Source organism: Fringilla coelebs (assembly GCF_963513975.1).
Source record: "Fringilla coelebs genome assembly, chromosome: 4".
Taxonomy (NCBI): Eukaryota; Metazoa; Chordata; class Aves; order Passeriformes; family Fringillidae; genus Fringilla; species Fringilla coelebs.
Genome location: NC_140032.1, coordinates 69,009,676 through 69,029,607, shown reverse-complemented (window position 1 = coordinate 69,029,607; position 19,932 = coordinate 69,009,676). Strand labels below are relative to the sequence as shown.

The window sequence follows — 19,932 nt, the reverse complement described above, 5'->3', positions numbered from 1 at the left end:
AGCCCTCGAGTGGGTGCACCAATATGGAAGTACCCCCGTGTACTTTGCTCCAGCCATGCTTCTGCCCCATGCTGTGAGTACTCAGCAGAGTACCCAAGATTGACACTCCTTGGCACCTGTAATCAAAGGCTTTCTCAAGACCCTCAGGCAGCATCCTTGGCAATCACTATAGAGAAAATGAACAGGGAAATAGGAAGCCATTGTCTATGAATTTTGATGAAAGCAACTAAACAGCTTCCATAGTTCTGCAGAATCACCTAGGACGTCAGTTGAAATAGCAGGAAATTTTACTAACTTCGACTATTTCAGCTTGAAATATTACCAAGGAAAGTCCTCAGTGATTTCAGGACACAAGAATAGATGTGCATCTAGTGCACAGCAAAGGTAATACATACTGTTATTTGAGTAAAAATGTATGTGACTCTTCCTTTTAGTTACTAGTATGCAAAATTAAAGGCTCCAAATCAAAATTTGAAACATTTGCAACTCACTTGAGCAAACTCTAGCAAATACCCTGAAAATTGTAGTACTCTGTTTTTTCCCAACCCATTCCAATGAAATAGTCACAAATCACAAGATTAGCTTTCTTACTGTGCAGATCGATGCTTTTATACTTCAGTAACTTAATCAGTAGTGAAGTCCTGCATTTAGCTACTGCTGTGATACAGTAAAAATGTCTATCATTGTCAGGATCTGTCGTTACCAAATTTAATGTAGAATATTCCAGTCCCTATGTTTGGTGTCTGCTCAGTTGTCTTCACTATAATCTAAAAGCCATAAGCTGCATTTTTTTTGGAACAGAAAGTTTTAGAACAGTCTGAAGTGTTGTCTATATTTTTTCATAAAATGCTGAAGTGGTGAATATAAATCACATGAATGATAACACCCAAATAATTTTAATGCATTGGGGTGTTTTGTTTGTTTGAGGGAAAGGAGGTTGAGTGGTAGGGTTTTTTAAAATCAAAGGCTAACTCTTGGAACAGTTTTCCATGGGCTTGAACTGTAATGGTTTTGGGTATGCCCAGAACAACGCAACAGTTTAAAACACAGTGCACTGTTGGAGAGAGACCCACCTTTTAAAGCAGTGTGCAGCAGTGAGGACCCAGCAGCTGCTGATGAGAGTAGCGCCACACAGGAGTCTCCCGTCACCATGAGAGGATTTCAGCCGCAGTGCCACCTGCCACGGCCAGCCGCCCCTGCAGGAGTGACACACAGTGTTCAGCGTACAGCAGTGGGAAACTCAGGTTACCTGCAATGTGCATCCTGTTGCCTTTCTTTGAATGACACAGCTTACTTACAAAATGTGCTGTTTATTAAGAGGGGGGTGAATATTTTATATCCTGGCAACATTCAGGATTCCTTTTAACAATGGTCCACATTACAGAGAATTTGGGCATCCAGCACTCTTAAGTGCTTCCTCCCACAGTCAGCTATTTGAATTTTCTCTTCTCAGATTGCATTCATTGAGCCAAAAATACATTCTGTGGGTTGCTCGCCAAATACCGTCCAAGTCAACAAACCAGAAATTTCCTGTCAACTGGAGAAGGGGAATTTCTTGAAAAGCTGAACCCAGCATCCATCCCTGTCTTCATGAGAAAGGAAGGTGGCAAAACAAGTATAAAGCAACTGTAGAAGTCTCAGCTATAGAGGAACACCTTTTTTCAGCCTGTGATTATCTGTTTTTTATAGTAGATCTGGCCATATTTGCATACCTATGAATACAGGATGGATTCTTTTTTGCTGGTTTAATACATTAGGAGTCAGACAAGGGAAAGGGAGAGAGATGCACCTGTAAGCAACAGCAGCATCTAAGAGTAAGCAACAGGTAGTCTGAGTGTTTTCTGGGTATTGTCAACTTGAAGGGGTGTGCTGAAAAACAAGGGCTGCCAGGGGCCATCTAGTCCAGCATCTCAGAGTTACCCGTGCCAAATGTTTTAAAGTAAGGTGGAGGAGTTTACTTCCCAGAAAGAATAAAACAATTTAGATACTTCTCCATTTTAAAAGATAGGATTTAATATGTTTTTCTAAAATGAGGTGATTCAGACAGCTTTGGTTTTGCTGGTGCATATGTAACTATCCAGTTCTTTTCAAACTTCCTCAAGTTCCTTGCCTTAATGACTTCTTGTGACAGTGAGTCCTTTTCTGATACATACACATGCTCCCTTTCTTGAATTTGAAGCATTTCTGCGTGCACTGTTGGATTTTTATCACCTTTTGCTTCACCTAACATTTCTGTACTGATTTATGATGAGACCAGCTTCTTTGCTCTGACTGAATTGCGCAATGCATTTATTTGTCATGGTTGCATTTCAGCAAGTGTCCTTAGGACTCATATACTGAGGCAAAAATTCTCAGTCTCTTCCTGTGTTAGGCATTATCTGTTATCTCATTTGTCTCTTTACTAAGGTAGGTCATCCTCCTTTACTTTATTTGGCTGTGTTAAAATATTTTTCTGGGCTCCCTCTTGTTATGTTCTTTGAAGCTCTCGCACTTGGGCAGTGTCTTCTTAGAAATGGATTGATCGGTGCTGTGCATATACTTTGAAACGGGTTGCACAGTGCTTGTAATGATGCTGTTAGTGTATTTTTTACAATGCCTTTTGTAAGATTGTGTAAATTTATTTTTTTTTTGTGTTTAGTCACAACTGTTAAAAAAGTAAAGTCAGCGCCTCCCAGATTTTTAGTTGTGTCATCATCAAGGCTTATTTTATGAAAAAAAATAAGGTCTTGGGCAGTGAATCATACCCAGGCCTTGTTTTTTGGTGTAGGTGGCATTTAAAACCTTGCATACATTCATAGCTCTGTTTTTATAGCTCAGATCCTGATATGAAGATATCCTCTGATAAAAGTAAAATAAAATTGTAAGTTTAAAATTTAACCCATTCAAGGACTTTACCCACAATCATCTACAGATTTTCAACTAATGCTGCAAGTACTTTTCAATTAATACTTTTTAATTTCCTGCCAAATTTGCTTTGGTTATATTTCTACTCCTACATCGTGACAAGTCAAAAGAAAAACAAACAACTAGCCTACAATAAAATTGTACATTTGGCAAATCACTTGTGGCAAATACGTGTCTTAGAAGCTTTATATTCAAAATTATTTGTCTTTACCAATTATTTACCGTAAAGAATTTTTCCCACCAATTATTCGCTTTTGTCGACGATGGAGTAACCTCAGGCCACAGACAGAAGCAAGAGAATCTAAACCAGAAAGGGAGATGTAGAGAGCGTTAAACTCAACATGAAAAGTGGCCAATATTCAATGAGAGGTAGCTTTAAAAAAAATCTAAAGGTTGAAGTTATTCTGTGTTTCATTGTAGTTTTTAACAGGCAAATTTTGATTGACTTAGAAATTGTTAGAATAGACTTAGAAATTGTTTATAGCTGAGATCTTTTGACTGGGGAAAATACACTGAATTCTTTCAAGATTGAGAAGTATTTTGTAGCTGAGTTCTTTTGACTGTGATCAGTCATTTACACATTTGCTTCTCACATGTAGGATTTTATAGGGCTTTTCCTTAATTCCTGTAAGTGGAAGCAGACCTTGGCCAACCACACAGGTCTCAGTCCTTATCTGAAGATAACCTACTCCTTGAAAAGCTGAAGGGAGCTGTTTAGGTTTTTGCATCATGTCCCTCAAGCAGCTTAATGAACATGACTGCTCTATACCATGGCAACAAATACCCTGTATTCATTAAGTAGTCTTGGTGCTTCCTTTGTGCAGCTGCAAAGAATAAGCTCCCACAGTGTCAGCAGAGAGAATTCCCACCCCTTTTGTTCTATAATTGTTTTTTATAAAACTGTTTCCTCTGTGAGATGAGATTGTTAAGTGTCTCTTCCTACTATGACACTTGCTCACCTGTTGGTGACCTGTTGGTCTGCCCCTCATGACAGGGCCTCACCTTTATTGCTGTTCCCAGGGACTTTCTTGCTTAGGTGGTCACAGATGACCCCCGCGTCCTCACTGTGCCGGCAGTTGTGCATCCCAATGTCCTGCTTAATGCAGTCTGCCAAGGATCTCTCACTTCCTGTACACTTCACATTATCCACGTGAATTGGGCCTTTCCCCTCACCAAAATAGGCCATTGTTCTTGCTCTAGCTGGGCCTCTGCAAACAGAGCATTTTTTTAATTATTAAACAATTTGAGGCATTATTCTACATTTTACTCAAATTTCCAAGCGAGGAGTCAAAGACATTAAGGTTTCATTCCAAACCCTGTCACTGTTTCACTTGGTAACAAGCACCTTCCACAACCTCTGTTATTCTACTATGCAGAAAAAAATAAAACTGTGACAAAATTGCTACATTTCATTAAGATTTAAAAACTGCTTTTGTGTATCTGGTTAGAAGGTAGTGTGCAAAATATTTTACATTGTATCAGCATGACATTTTGCCATAAAACAAAATATGTGAAAGCTGCTTTTTCATAATCTCTTTAATCCTCGTATAAAGTCAGCATCTGTGAAAGCTAAAAATAATTTGTTCAGGTCTGATTCCCTCCGATAGATGGGCCAGTTAAATACACTATACTTGCGGGGCAGTAGGAGCAATGATGTACAGACCTAACAGTTGTTAGTAGCTATTAAAATATTTTATTATCATGTTATTTTTTATGGGGCACCCCATATTTGATGTGTAAAAATGTCATGTGACTGGAGACCAGCTCAGGGTCTGCACCCCCCGTTCTTGGGAGGAACCCAGTACTTGATGCTTTTGTACGTTTAAGCATCTCATTTGGCAACTCCTGTGATAGAGTATTACTGTTAATTAGTTAAAGTAATCTTCTTAATTTATAAATAGATGTTTTGTTGTATATTTAAGAGGCAGAAGGAATTATGAGTGAGAGACCACCCAACTGGCTATACAGAGAAGTGGGTCAGGAAGCCACAGACAACTCTAAGTATGCCTGAACAACAAGTTTACCTGTTGGTTAAGAGCAATTCACTGACATTTTACTGGGATAAGGGTATGTGGAATTCCAGATAATTAAAATACAGGTTTCCATTTTAAAGGATATTTTATAATTGAATATTGTGAAGTACTGCTTCTGTGCATACCGAACTGTAACTGCAGATGTGATGAAATGGTGGAGCAGAGAAAGAGAATTTGACTGTGAAAATGCATTAGGCAAGAAAGTATTTCTCTCCCTTTACAGCTCTTTTTGTACTTCTTTAATACCTGCAGCGTTGGGGAAGGTAGGTGAGAATGGTGAAGAGTTTGCATCCCTTCTTGAGATGGGTTTGGTCTGTTGGGGAGGAATCCTGCTTTGTCAAACCATTTTCAAAGCTTCGTCACAGTTGAAGTGTGGCTGGCTCAAACTGAACCAGCTCTCAATTGCCACATCCATATAAGTGAAACATGAAAGTAACGCAGGAGGTTCCTCCCTTTTGAAACTTTTGCACATGGATAACTTTGCCTGTGTGGATTTTTTTACTGTGTACTGAAGGGTAGGTGTGCAGGATTTCCAAGTAGGGAACATTGGTTAGAATAGAGAAATTGTACAAAGCCAGGAAAGAGAAGCTCAAGAAACACTTTGTGAGAGATGATACCACAAGGTCAACTGTCCTTACATATTTTCGGTTTCCATGGTTAGGAGATATTTGCCAGATAATCCAAAGCCTTAACTGCCTTTGGAACCAGTATAAGACAATCTCTGCCTAATGAGTTTACTATGATTTGACTTGTCAGTCCCAAATAGTGTGACTCTTGCTCCAAATCTTTTTCTTTTGTGAGGGATACTCTGATTACAGATAACCACAAAAAAATAAGTCCAACTCTCTGATACCTGTGGGCAGCTCATGTGTTCATGTTTGCTGTTACAACACAGTGACACAGTACAGGCACTCATTGTAAATTATTACCTGGTTTTGGTATCTCTGTCAAATAACAAAGTTTCTGCTTCAGGGCATTGTTCTAAAGTTCCTCAGGATATTAAAAACTACTTTGTTATCAGTCACCAACCGCAGTATTCTTATCCTTCCCCAGAGAAGTATTTATTGCAGTTTAGTACAGAATTCTCTCTCCAGATCTTATCGGTTACTTAGTAAGGGCGCTGCCTGCCTCCTTCTTCCTACCTTTGTATGAAAGCAATCTATCTCTTACTGTGCATCAGTAATCTCTCTGCTGATAATGGGAATGAAAGCTTTTCAAACCCAACCAACCAACCAACAGCACCATAGAAAACCCAAACCAATCCCCACTGAAGAACATCTCAGCAAACAATTGTAAAAAATCATGGTGGTCTTGAGCAAAGAGTGCAGCTTAATAGAGGTAATTATTTCATATAATTAGGAAATCTGAAGGTACAAATGTTACATCTATGTTTTTGTTACATGCTGGAATGTGCCCTTACCACTGGCTTTAGTGCACCCCTAGTAAACACATGTCCCTTAATTGCTGCTTTCCAAGCCAGCATTTATGCACTGATGACCCTCAGAGAAACAACCTTTTTGTCAGTTTGGATCTGTCCCTGGAGAGAAGTGGCTTTCAGGTCTTTTCCTCTCAGTTCTCCCACACCAAGGGCCATGCACAATAACTGCTGAGCATTTCAGATGCAGTATTATTGTTATTATTCATTATATTGTTAATGAGGAAATTGAGTGGATTAGGATAGATGGACACCTATCCTAGAATTAAGTTGGGTAACTTGTAAGTGATATGTTGACTTTTAAGTTAAGCTTTGCCATTTTGAAGCCATAGTTAGTACTGCTTTTAAATAGGCTTTTGCTTAATGAATACCATGGAGTTTTTACAAGGTATATATTGTGTGTTCAGACATAATGTGACGATATTTTGTTGGACAAACTTCACATTGTTAGATAAAACAACCAATATGATTTGCATTTCTTCAGCTCAAATTTCTTTATAGATACACTTGGAGAAGACATTTCACTAATTTCCTGTTGTATTTCACTACTATTCTGGGTATTTTTCAAGTCTTATTAGTACTGCTATTTATATATCTGCCCTATAGTTATCTTTTTGCTGCTCTCAGGCATCCAGAAGGAAAATGCTGATGAGTGGTGTCAGCCTGATTAAGTGATTTCTTTCAAAAGTGACACATATTGCAGTGGTTTTAATTAGAGGGTGGGTTTGTTCTGTCAGGTCTATTCCTGTATTAAATGAAGCTTTTTGAAATTACTGTTGTGCAGTCTGGAGCCATAATCCCTTGTGTAACAGTTTCATCAGATCTTCGAGCTACATCAAATCTAGCCAGATCAGTAAGGAAGGAAAAACTCCATTAAATTAGGAATTCAGTAGCTGGTGTGCCTGCATCTGAATCTGCAGTCATCATATCCATGCCTTGTGACAGTGGACACTGACCTATTTTTGAAACTAATATGACAACTAAAATTTTGTATTTAATTAATAGATTTAATGATTTGGAATATTTAACTTCTAATGAAAAATATTTAATAACTCTCACTAACTTGCATTTCTGTTGCCAGCCACTCTGACACACTTTTGAATACTAACATCCCCATTCCCAGTTATGCTACTTAAAGAACATTCTTTTTGAAGATAGAGCCTTACTGCTTTTCATACAAATAGTAGGAATACATTTTTCTAAAAGAATGCCAAACTGACAAGTTTTAGAAGACATACATTATCTTATTAGATCTGTTTGTGGTATTTGGTTGCAGAAGCTTAAGATTTTTAGGTACAGAAAACATAACTTGACAAACAGCTTAATGAGTTTTCTTACTTGTAGCCAAGCTGTCGGCAGACTACAGCTGCATCCTTATCAGACCATCCATCATCACAAATTGTGCCCCACTGGCCATTGATAAAAATCTCCACACGTCCTTCCTTCTTATTCTCACCATCCATCAGCCTGATGGGAGGACCTGGGAATAAATTACTGCTGTCAGCTCACAGCAACAGAAGCAAGAACTGGTACTTTTAGTTAGTTTCATTATATTTAGTACAACTGATCTTTACATTCAACAAGCCTAATATCAGTGGTTCAAGTAGTCATATTCATCCTGGCTGGCAAAATGAAGCAGTTTGTACAAATTAAAAGACAATATTAAATACTACTGTACTTTACTCTTCAGCTGATTTCTTAATTCCTAGCCAATATGTGACATTGTTCAGAAATTATCACAATTCTATACAAATGATAGAAAACACCTGAGATGCCTTTGATACCATACCCATAGAAGCTGGACAGATTTTCCTTACAGACACTTTATGGGTGAATGTAACTGTATCTCAGTCCATAAATCCATTCTCAAACTGGTTGCTGCTGCTCCTCCGAACCACTGTCTCAGCAAAATAGTGCAGCGTTGTGTTGAACTTCAACTATTCCTTATCACTATGCACATTGTTCTGCAGCATGTTATTCTACATTATTTTTCTAGCAATTTAAATTGATTGTTTTATCAGATACTTTCATAATATGAAATTTCACTTATGTGGATTAGTCAGACTTAGTTGATCATGGTTTCTGCAGTGCTTGGCCTCTAGTTAAGTTTTGACTCATTAGGCAAAATGCATACCTTATTCTTTCTTACTCTAAAATTCCTCTGTAGCCTGCAAGCGTTCAAGGGAAGATCACCTTCTCACTCTTTTTGTATAGCATACATTATAATCTTGAATATACTCATGAGAGTTGCTTCTTAGAATAATGGAAAAGACTCTTCCTCATTCTTCTAACCTGTTCCCAATCTTTTCTAAATATGTGAGGATGAGTAATTACTTAATTGTGCTCTTGAAGCAGTATTTTGAGATAGCAGCGTTTGATATTTAATTCAGATTAATTTAGGGTATGTGTAACTTTCTTGTATACCAAACATGAATCTGGTCAGTGCTAGTTAAATCTGGCTTAAGTCATTAAATGAATGGGGAAATATTTGAAGATAAAATCCAAGTATGTTTGCTTCCGATGTAATTTAAAGGATATTGTGTGGGAGTTCATACTCTCTGGACAGTTACATGGATTAACTTCACCAACATTCTGTTTATTTACGCTGTCACGATCTTTCTCAACGAATGTCATTATTTTAGTAAATCCTATTTCCTTTTTAGTGCTTCTTAATATCTGTGTTTGTTTAAGTCTTAGCATCTACTAATTTCTCTTTTTTTTTCCACTGAATTTATCCTTACTGGAAAAAAATGCTTTTTCAAATGCTGGGAAGTAAATGGTAGCAACATTTTGTCCACTTTCCAATCAGCAATCTCCTAGGAAATGTCAGATAAACTCTTATTTTCTTGTTGAACTGATATGTTCTGGAAGAATACAACTTAGGTGAGAATTATACTTCTATTAACCAAATAGAGGCACAGAAGAGTACTAATATTTTATTGTTTAAATAATATTTTATTGTTATTTGATCTTCTTGTGGTTTAGAAAACACACACACACACATATATATATATATATATATATATATTTATGAGCACAAGATTAATATAGCATTCTGGTAGTGGGGATGTGAGAATGTTACCATATGGATGTATTTAACTGAACCAGACTCCTTCAGCAGAGATATTTTATAGGAATTTGAGCAAAGTGGCACAGATGGTTTGCATCTGTAAAGACAGCAATCGTGGATTGAATTCCTGTTATTTTTGGTTTGAGAAAATTCTTTCTAACAAATAGGATGTGATATATGTACTGCAACACAAAACCTTCATTGGATGGTGAGAGGGCTATATAGAATAAGCCTGTAAAGAGGGAGAGACTCAAAAAGTACATGTGGAAGTGCTGAATGTTGTTATAACAAGTAGCAACATTGTGCAGTAAAACCATGTTGTAGTTTGTGGGATAAAGCTTCAGTCTGTGATTTCAAGGAAACAGGCATATAATACCAATTTCAAATTCAACTGAAATAATCTTGGGTAAGCTACATGGCATTGGCAGCAATTTTCTGAAAGGCCACATACTGACGAGCTACACACTTCATGTAGCAAATTGTAAAAATGAAACTTTTTCAGAATTGCTGTTCCACTGTAGTTTCTACTGCAAATATCTCATAGCCAGAATTATTGTTTAATTATCTGCATGTAGATTTAGGAATCTTTGAAATGTATTTGTTTCTATTTTATTGTGTTTATGTTTTTATCACTGTGTAATTGGTATTTTTCCATCATTTCTTATCAGTCTTTTTGTTTTCTTTATTTTCATACAAATTTGTAGGCCTTTGACATTGGAGCTAACTCATTTATCTGGGTGTGTAGTATCATTCTGTCCTGGTCAGGGAGTGGGGCCCATTCACCCAGACACTATAAATTGTAGGCAGTAGTAACACAGAAATAATTTCATGCTTCTCACCCTACCTTCTTGCTATCTCTGAACTTCCCATCTTCTCCATATCCCTTGTTTTGGATTGTCTGAACGCAAAGGAGGATATACTATTGATTTGTATTCCTCAGTGCTCAGGTATGTCTCCAGCATTTGACACCAAGCATTACTTGGAGGTTGAGAAGTGCCAAGTAAAATTAGGTACACCATGAGGAAGTGCTGAATAGGTTCAAAATGTAGTGGAGACTGAGACAACGGCATCCCTGGAATGTGACTTTGTTACCTTGCAAATCTGGGTTGAGCTTTATTGTTGGGGATGCTTACGTTCTAAACAGAACTTGATTACTTCCTGTGATCTTCAGGAGAAAAGTTAGGGTTTTTTCCCTTCCTGTTCTTTCCTTGCACCTATCTGACAAATATGAGCATTTTGAGAATCCTTAAGTATCCTGTACTTTGGTTGGATCTGTATCCACAGCAATACTCATACTGTAACTTAAGCAAAGAGCTTCCTTACCAAGTGAGCGCTTGTGGCTGTCGTTTTCTGGGTAGCAGATAAGTCTGACATCCTCCTGATGGTTGCAGTCATGCTTCCCCCATTCCCGCCGAGAGCACTGCAGAAGGTTTGCCTCCTTCCCGGAGCAGATCACATCATCCAGCCAGATGGGTCCGGAGCTTCCTTCTGAGTAGCTGTCTTTTTCCACACCTGCACTTTTTCCATACCTGCGCAACACAGGGGTATGCTTTGGTCCACAGTGATCAGAGGACACATGATGCTTAAGCATGAGAAAAGAAAGTGACATCCCCGAGGAAATAAAGATTTCTCAAGTATTCTCAGTAAGCAGGTTCAGTTAGCGCTAAATTCAATGAGAGCACCATATGCTGCCTCTTCAGTAATGGTTTTTTTTTAAGGAATTACTGTTACATTAGTTCAAACTTAAGAATGTCATGCCTTTGATTAAGCTTGCTCTTCAACCAAGCATATGGCTGGCTCAATGACTCTGAGGCTTTAAGCATGTTCTTAGTATTCCGTATACATTTAAATGTCACAGGCTGAGACAAAATCCTTTTTTGAATGTCAGCTGTTACAGTTTGAAGGCAAGACAACAGTCACCTACTGGGAGTGTATCTTTGTAGCCAGACATCAGTAAGAAAAGACTGAATGCATAAAACAAATGGGATTTTTCTCAAATGCTTTTCAGTACATAACTGTTCCAGGGCCAGGCTGTGGGCTTTTCTGAGGCAGTGCAGAAGAAACCTTGAAACCTTGAAAATGTCTGTCATTAATGACTGTACAACAAGCAAAGATTTAGAAGAAGCAAACTTTTATAGGGAAAATAGAAATCAAAATCAGTTCTTCTCTATAGCACATGCATTGATCTCAGCAAAAAAGAGAATTGGAAGGAACTCAGTGAATAAAGGCTGCTAAATCGCGCTTGGTGAAGCATTTTCTACCTAAACTAAGGCCTACGTACCTCTGTGAAACTAAGGAAAGCAGTCTTTAATGGATTTTAATGTAGTCGTTTCCTTGAATCACTCAGCTAATATTAAAAAGCAGACTCTTAAAATAGGGTCCATGTAGGGTTCATGTAACTGTTTGTCATCATGCTCAAAGTCAGATATCCAATATCAAGTAATCTTACTTAAATCCCAGCTGCCAGCAAACCACCTGCGTGTTCAGCTCCGTCCAGCCATCGTCACAGACCGTGCCCCACTGGCCCGTGTGATAGACCTCCAGGCGGCCCTCGTGACTGCCCTTCCCACCTGTGAGCCGCAGTGCACCATCTGTAACAAGGGAAAACAAAAACAAGGATCAGTGTTTCTTAGATCTCATTGTTGTTCTCAAGCAAAATCAGTAACATTGCCTTTTACTGCATCTGGTTTGAGTTTGTGCCTCTGCAAACTTTAGAAGTGTTTCTTGGAGCTGTGAACTCTGCCTTTGTCCTGTTTTTTCCTGTGATGACTGATGACAGGAGTACCTGTGAGAGGTGTGCAGGAAACACCGGCATCTTCTTTGTGGCCACAGTTGTGTTCTCGCCAGGAGCTTTTTGGGCACTGTTCTATTGAGAGTTCATTTCCCGTGCACTGTACTTCATCCAGCAGCACGGGGCCAGAGCCTTCTCCAAAGTAAGCCTGGCTCCATGCCTTGGCAACACCCCTGTAGAAATGCAAGGAGCACCCAGTCAGAAGCAAGCAAGCTGAAGATTTTCCTTTCCTGTGCCTTTAATTTTCCTAGGAGAGGTTACAGATGAACACTTGGGTATGAAGATTCTAATTTTAATACTCATTTAATATCTATATATAGTAAAAATAATCATATATATATATTTCTAAAGTGACTTTCACCTGTTGTCCTCAAAGCACATTAATCAAATACCCCGATAAATGTGATTGTTCCCTATTTAGTCCTGTGAAAACCACAGCAAAGACTTGACAAGCATCATATCACCCATCAGCAATAGAAATAAGAGCAGGAAGCAGACCAGTGACTAGCCTTGTACGGAGTATATTTTCTGTCAGCAGAACAGATTTTGAGCACAAAAAGCAATGTTGATTGAAAACGCGCCATTGTTTTAGAATTACAGAAATTATGCAGTGTTTAACCCTTTATAATCTATGAGGATCTTTCCAATTCTATTTAAAATACCATGTCTTTCATATATAAATGTTTGGTTTCTTTCCACTCAATGTTTTCTCTGTTCCTATATTCACTCTAGTTTGAAATGGCAAGATTGAAATGTCTAAAGTTTGGACTGTAATGATTTACCTATCTAAAGTATTAGTTTAAATTAACTAAAAAAGGCATTTTTTTTCAGTGTATCTGATAAAAATGCTGGCAGAAATGTATAGAAAATATTAAGGAAAAAATGCTTATTCATTAAGCAGCTGGCTGAAATCAAAGAGATAACGATGGACTGCTCTGAATGCTTTTACAATTTATGCCATATTCCAGTAAGAGTCTCTGGAGTTAGGCAGAGGCAACACATCCCATCATTATAACCAGGGGAATTTGTGTCAAGCAAAAATTATTTAGGAAACCAAATAATAAAAGATGTTGCTCTTATTTTCCACCGATTAATGGTAGATTCAAATTCTGGAGTTTTACTGGAGTGCTACAGAAAAGTTGAAGGGGTGTGGGAAGCTACTTACTGAGAAGCTTTAATTTTACAGTTTCTGGCATGTTTCCAGATGGATTAACAGTATGCAAATTTGGATTATTTTTAGTACTTCAGAACTGGTCTACTGTCACTGTTGGTAAGTTGATTTCACTTCATATTAATTAGCATGTTTGTTGTGACATCTTGCTTACTTGAGAAATTCTGTAAATCTCTAGACGTATTTCAAAAATACTGAGTAGGTTTAGCACAATCTTAATACAATTGATTTACTCAGAAAAGCAAATCAAAGCATCACAAAACTGCAGTTTGTGATGATTAAATATAAGTAATAAAAAGTTTTAGTGTCATCAGGAAGGAAGGCTAAGAGCATTACACTTGTCAGTAGTATACAGAAATGCAAAGCAGGGCTTAGTAACTCCCCAAACCTATTAATAGCAGCCAATTCAAAAGCAAGTAAAGCCTGTAAGAACATAGGCTTTCCAAGAGGTATTCCCTATTGAAAATTTGCAGGAATATAGAAATGCAACATGAAATAAGCTGGGGAAAAAAAAAATCTGATGTCAGAGAAGCCTGTTGGTTCCTATGTTGGCTTAGCAGGAGATACACAATTTTTTTAACTAGTCCATAGTGCTCATCCTTCTGAGTTGACTTGGGTGGCATGGGCAGCCCAAGGCCTCAGCTGCAAAACAAGTACACTCTGGGAATCACCCATTAACCATTAATGTCACTGAACTTTGTACCTTCAGTACCACGTCTTTCACTTCATTGTAGTCCCAGCAAGCTTGAACCAGCAATTTCTGTTCCAGTCTCCTCTGCATTTACCTGCTAAGTTCTCATCCAGTCTGTCTCAGACATAATCCCCTTCTCCTGCATGGGATACAACCCAGCATCTTCTCTGCTTCTTGCTCCCAGTTCTTTCCCTCTTCAATCCTACTGGCCTTCCATCCCAATTGTCCTCATCTCCTTCCTCTCTGGTCCAGCAGTTTTCCTCTTAGTCTCCCACCTCTGCAGCATTTTTTTGCAAATACCAATACTTATCTTCTGTGGGGTATCCAAATCCCCTCTGGCTGTTAAGAAAGTGAATCAAGAAAATCCTGTTCTGCTGCTCTAGCTGTATTTCGGACCATGCTTAGTTCAGACAGAATCACTGACAAGCTTAACTGTCAAAACCTCAAACAGATCTCTAGCTCAGTATATGCAAACTGACAATCTTCAGAGATGCATGGTTTAAACAAATCTAGAGAGAGTCTAACAAGCATGCCAAAAAACATATCCTTCCTGACAAAGCAGAGTTCTTGTGCCAAAGCCAGGAGGCTGTCAGACTGCAGTAAAATGGATTGTCAGGATTTGAACAGTCAAAAATTTCTTTTCTTCACCTACGGGTTTGGATTGAAACTTTACAGGACTTATAGTGAGTTTTCACAACAAAGTTAACATTTATTCTGAGACATTCTTTATCTCTCTGGCCAAACAGACAAAATTGGCCCTCTCATATGACACTGAAAACTGGTTTCAGGGAATTGAAATTACACTGTACCTGAATCTTCTTTATATAAACTTAGTTACCGCTCCAAAGTATCGGTATGATTTTAAAGGAGCATTTTTTGACAATTACGCTTCTCCTAGCTTCAGCTGAGGGTCTGATAACTCTGCTGCTTTGCTGCCGGAATAACAAACATGTAGAAAAACAAACCCAAGGCCAAGCTGCCGACAGACAACTTCAGCATCTGCATCATCCCACTGGTCATCACAGACTGTGCCCCACTGGCCACCATGGTAGACTTCCACTCTTCCTTCGTGGGCATTGCTCCCACCAGCCAGCCGGATCGGAGTGAAGACAGGGCCTGGGGGCAAACACAGGATATAGAACGGGTCATTCATGTCCTAAATATCATTCTGATAGCAAAGAGGGAGGAAGATGGCTTATTGGTTTCTCTGATATCACTCAAGAATTTTCTTTTTTCTACACATTTTCTTTTTTCTACTAGATGGAAAACCTGAAAGCAAAGTGAGTTCCTTTATGCTCCACTCTCACTAGCTGAAAAAGCTTACACATACAAGTAACCCTATTGATCTTGCATTACCTAAGTGTCACAGCATTCACAGACACTTAGTGCTGTAAGGCCAAATACTGAATCAGTCCGTAGAGCTTCTTTTCTACAAGTAAGAGCAAAATTGGGTGAAATCTGAAGTAAGAGGTAACAATTATGTGACAGACACAGAAATTAATCCTTGGGTTTTCTCATTCCATTAGCAAATGCAGTCAGAGCAGTGAAATCTCTTTGACTGGAATCTCAGTTGAATTGTGCAAGTACTGTTCCCTGCTTGCTTCCAGCCTTTTAAAATCAGTAGCTCTCTTCGGGTGCACCAAGAAACTGTCTTGAAAGCATCACTGCTAAATAAATCTATAATAATGGAAACAGTTTAAAGCCATATAAGACCCCATAATTGTTGTAATATGAACAAGGTTATTTTAAAGTTCCACCATATCTAACATCCAAATTATTTAAATTTGAGTAATATTTGTGTAACTTTCCAGCCAATTAATGCTACTATTTAATTCTTGGTTATTAAAAAAAGAGCCAAAACAAAAATACTGAGGGCATTTCTCCAATTTCATATTAGTGTGTCACTGATATGGGGGGGGGAGGGTATAAATGTTTTAAAAGGCTATTTGCAATAGAACCTGGAAAATGTGAAAGCATTTATAATTTTCAGTTTCTTTAGGCAAAACTCTCTTGTTTCCATTCTTTAATTTGTCTCCTAGCTTGAAAAGATTCTCCCTCCCCTCTACTCAAGAGTCTACTAAGAGCAAAATTTTCTTTTAAAAGCCACTTAAAAACATAAGTAGGAGAAGAAAGGCAGCACAGAACTGGCTGCAGCCACATGTGTTGGTTTCAGCTGAAGAGATTGGCATTGCCAGCTCCCCAGCACTGCCAGCCCAGCCCCACTTGAAGCAGCACTATCTTAAACCTGATGGAATGCCTGCCCATTTAGTTAGCATGTTGATTAAAATAATATCAAATATCTTAAAAACATTAATGATACTTGTTTTCCTAATAATATAAGTTTGGCATTAAAAAAAAAAGTGGGGAAACAATCCTCATTTTACAGGCATAGATTCTTGCTACCTTACTCTTTCTCACAACCCACATCTGAAAGAAATAATTTGTTGTTGATTACGGAAAGGTAAAAAGTTGTGAAGCCTAGGTGCTTCTTGAGGTATTTGGAGCAGTTAATGATGCCATTATTCAATCTGTATAATCTGTTCCAAGAAATCTTAACACTTTTTCTAATTTAATTATTGTAATTTTTACAACTTCTACTTAAATAAAACACGAACTTGAGGAAAACATAAGTATTTTTTTACCCAGAGAGGAGCTACATGTGACAGCAGCTGCCATTTTTTGAGGACAAGTCCCATCTTGCCAGGTGTCTTTTTCACATAACAGTATATTTTCTTCATCACCGCGACAACGCACTTCACTCCAGAAAAGAGGAATAAGGCCTAATCCCGAAAAGGGTATGTGTTTTGCTGTACCTTTTTCCCTGTTAAAAATAATCAGGATAGGGTATCAGAGTGGGAGGAAGGGAGGTGGGAACATTTCCTCATATATAAATCTTGGAGTAGAAAAGAAAGGGCTTTCTTCAGTAGTGTAAATTCATCACATTTTCATACAGTTCACCATTGTCTTCTGCACAAAGAAAAGTAACAGCTGTGACCCAGTTCTCACCATTTTGTTGTGGGATATTTTAGTACAATGACTGTGTTGCTGCAGAGCCAGCCACATTTTTAACTACAAAAATCAACACGGACTCCACACTCCATAGGTGAATCTACAGTACCAGCCCACTGCAGTTACAATTCCAGGAGGGGTAATGCCACCACGTCTTTCTCACTTATTCTGTCCTTTACTCCATGGAGACTCCATGCTCTACCCATAAAAGCTTTGTATTGTGGCTGTGATGATGGGGCAGTGCGACCACCTCACACTCCATCAGATCAGGCCCCCATCCATTGTTCTCAATTCAGCCATTCCCATCCACCCAGAACATTTTATAAACAGCTCTCTTTCCTTCTCATACTGGATCTACACCAACACTTATAGAGCCATCTTCTCTTCCTTGCAAAGCACAATGAAGTTAAAACAAAGCCCAAATATGGTGATATCAAAGGAACAGATAGATGGAGCACCTGAAAAGCACCAGTAATGCCTCATGAGTTCACCTGGTGGTACAGAGATCCAAATTTCTGCGAAACATTCAAGACAGCTCAAAGTTTTAGCTACTGTTTGCTTGGGGCTTTTTTGGCCTGGGTTCAGCTTTGAGCCATTTCTCTTGAAAAGACAAAACCATTTACCTGTATTGCTGAACTACTTTTGCGAACAGCGGCCTTTTTCAGCTGAAATGTTCAGGGTATAGAGAGCAGATAGGACTTACATGAAAATGAGGGAAGGAGCCACTGCACGTAGACAGCTGAAGTCATAAGCAAAATCACAGCCTCCAGATGGCTGAACTTTTATCTCATCTAATCCTTATATTTTTATAAGTTGGCATGGTGTCTTCAGATTAGTATTGAACATTATAAACCAGCTTAGATTTAGTTCTGGCTAGCAGTTTTAAAAAGTGGATTGATCATTAGGAATGTCATAGTGCAAGTCTGCTATAAAAGCCCCTTACTGCTTGTAGCAAGCAAAACCAGTGCTTTGGTATGTGAGTGAAAGAAGTGTTAGAAATGCAATAAAGGCAGTGAAATTATGCTAAAGGGTGCTGTTGATTAACTCCATTCTGGCAGCAGTGGGAAGCAGTGGTCAGCGAGGACGGTGCAGGGATTTTCAGCCTGTCCAGTATGGCTGTAGCTCTAAAGTGTTGCCATTTGCCAAAACCGTAGGATAAGTTCCAGGTGTCATTTGGCATACTGCAATGGGTGATTACTAGGATAACCTCTTGCCCCTGAGAATTAGGAATTTTCCTGTGATTAGGAGCCCATGAAGAGTCTAATCCTGGCCACTTTTACATTCTTATAGATTCAATAAACTCACTGGAGCTGTTAATTGACACTTAGATGTGTGAGATCAGGATCGGACCAAATAATTCTGTCCATGCGGACATCTCCCAGATGTCCAGTAGAGCAGTTTGTTGAAGCTTGCTGCCCTGTTCACACATTTCACTTTGAAAGCAAAGCATTTGCCAAAGTCTGCTCCTGTCTAGATCCTGTCTTCAGCTTTCTGAGGAAATACCAATTTCCTCATTGAAGTGTAATGCGGCTGAAGCAAGTAGAGTATTCTGGGAAGAACAACTTAAGCATTCAAACAGAAAAAGCAATCATCAAACACAAAAAGCCCTCAGGATTTACAAAGCAGATTGTCCTTTATACAGAAACATCATGAAAATGAGTTGACTGATTTTTACTCGAACTGAAACTTACCCAAGTGCAAGCTGTCGACATACAACTGTCGCGTCATTATTGTCCCAATGGCTCCCACAGATTGTGCCCCAGATTCCATTCAAATAAACCTCCACTGTACCTTCAAACTCATTCTTGCCTCCCCGGAGTCTCACTGACCCTAGATACCAAAAATTAAAAATAAAACAATTACACCTCCAAGATACTCTGTTGCTTGGTTAATGCATCCCACACAAAAGACTCTGAACCTCATTTTCCCTGAGTTCTTCTTTCATGGATACTGAGCTGTTTCCACGAAACATTCTGGCACACCTAACATTCTTATACAGTGATACACAAATTAAAGAGAACCCTTTTTGTATGTGAGGAAAGCATTATTCTCCCCATACTGAAACTGCATATTTCTGATCCTTATGATGCTATAACTTGGAGATCTTACAAAGTATTTATAGACACGTAATTATTGTCTATAAATACCCAAATGAGCAAAACGTATCTATGTATGTGTATATATATATGCAGTATGTGTGTATGTGTATATATATTTGTGTAAAATATGCTATACTTTTATCTTTCACAAAATTCCATTGACCTTAAGGGAATCAGAAATAACCACGTGAACTGCATAGCTTTTGCTCTGACACATGTTAAATTATACATATCATAGATGACAGAAGTTTATTTTAGCCAAAGAATGCATTTGTTCATACTTTTCTCAGAGAGAAAAACACTGCATGTAGTTCTATTAATTCATGAGAGGTCTTTACCAAACTCTCAGACAAAGCAAGCTAAAAACCATAAGGAATTGTCTAAAAAAAGTTGAAGAAGTGGGGGGGGGGGGGTGAAGGGGGGGGGGGGGAAGTGCTTCTTGAGAGCTACAGAGCACAGAAATCTAAGAAAATTAGCAGATTTTGCATTTTTGTATTACAGTAGTTTTACTTGAGATGTCTGATGCATCTACTCTTGAAGGTAGCCAAGTGCCCCTGGCAAAGGTGGGAAAAAGCTGGTGATAGAGATAGCCACACAGAAACAGAAAAAAATCATGACAGAGCAGTAATTCAACAAGAAACATTTCTGTTAAATTATCAAACACAGCCCAGCTATATGAATTCATATTGTCTGAAATCCCAGTTAATCCATCTGCTTATGTTCTGTGAT

General features: G+C 38.5%; 1 protein-coding gene across 1 annotated transcript in view; it reads right to left on the bottom strand.

The window, feature by feature from the left end:
- Positions 1 to 19,932, bottom strand: part of PRSS12 (serine protease 12) — a gene marked incomplete at both ends in the record, with an annotated part of 30,788 nt that overhangs the window by 3,970 nt on the left and 6,886 nt on the right. The window contains 10 exons of the mRNA XM_084204945.1: positions 1,074 to 1,196; positions 3,127 to 3,205; positions 3,907 to 4,112; positions 7,711 to 7,852; positions 10,766 to 10,971; positions 11,892 to 12,033; positions 12,228 to 12,406; positions 15,061 to 15,211; positions 16,738 to 16,916; positions 18,796 to 18,934. Coding sequence (XP_084061071.1) covers positions 1,074 to 1,196; positions 3,127 to 3,205; positions 3,907 to 4,112; positions 7,711 to 7,852; positions 10,766 to 10,971; positions 11,892 to 12,033; positions 12,228 to 12,406; positions 15,061 to 15,211; positions 16,738 to 16,916; positions 18,796 to 18,934 — 1,546 coding nt within the window. The remainder of the gene's footprint in view (positions 1 to 1,073; positions 1,197 to 3,126; positions 3,206 to 3,906; positions 4,113 to 7,710; positions 7,853 to 10,765; positions 10,972 to 11,891; positions 12,034 to 12,227; positions 12,407 to 15,060; positions 15,212 to 16,737; positions 16,917 to 18,795; positions 18,935 to 19,932) is intronic.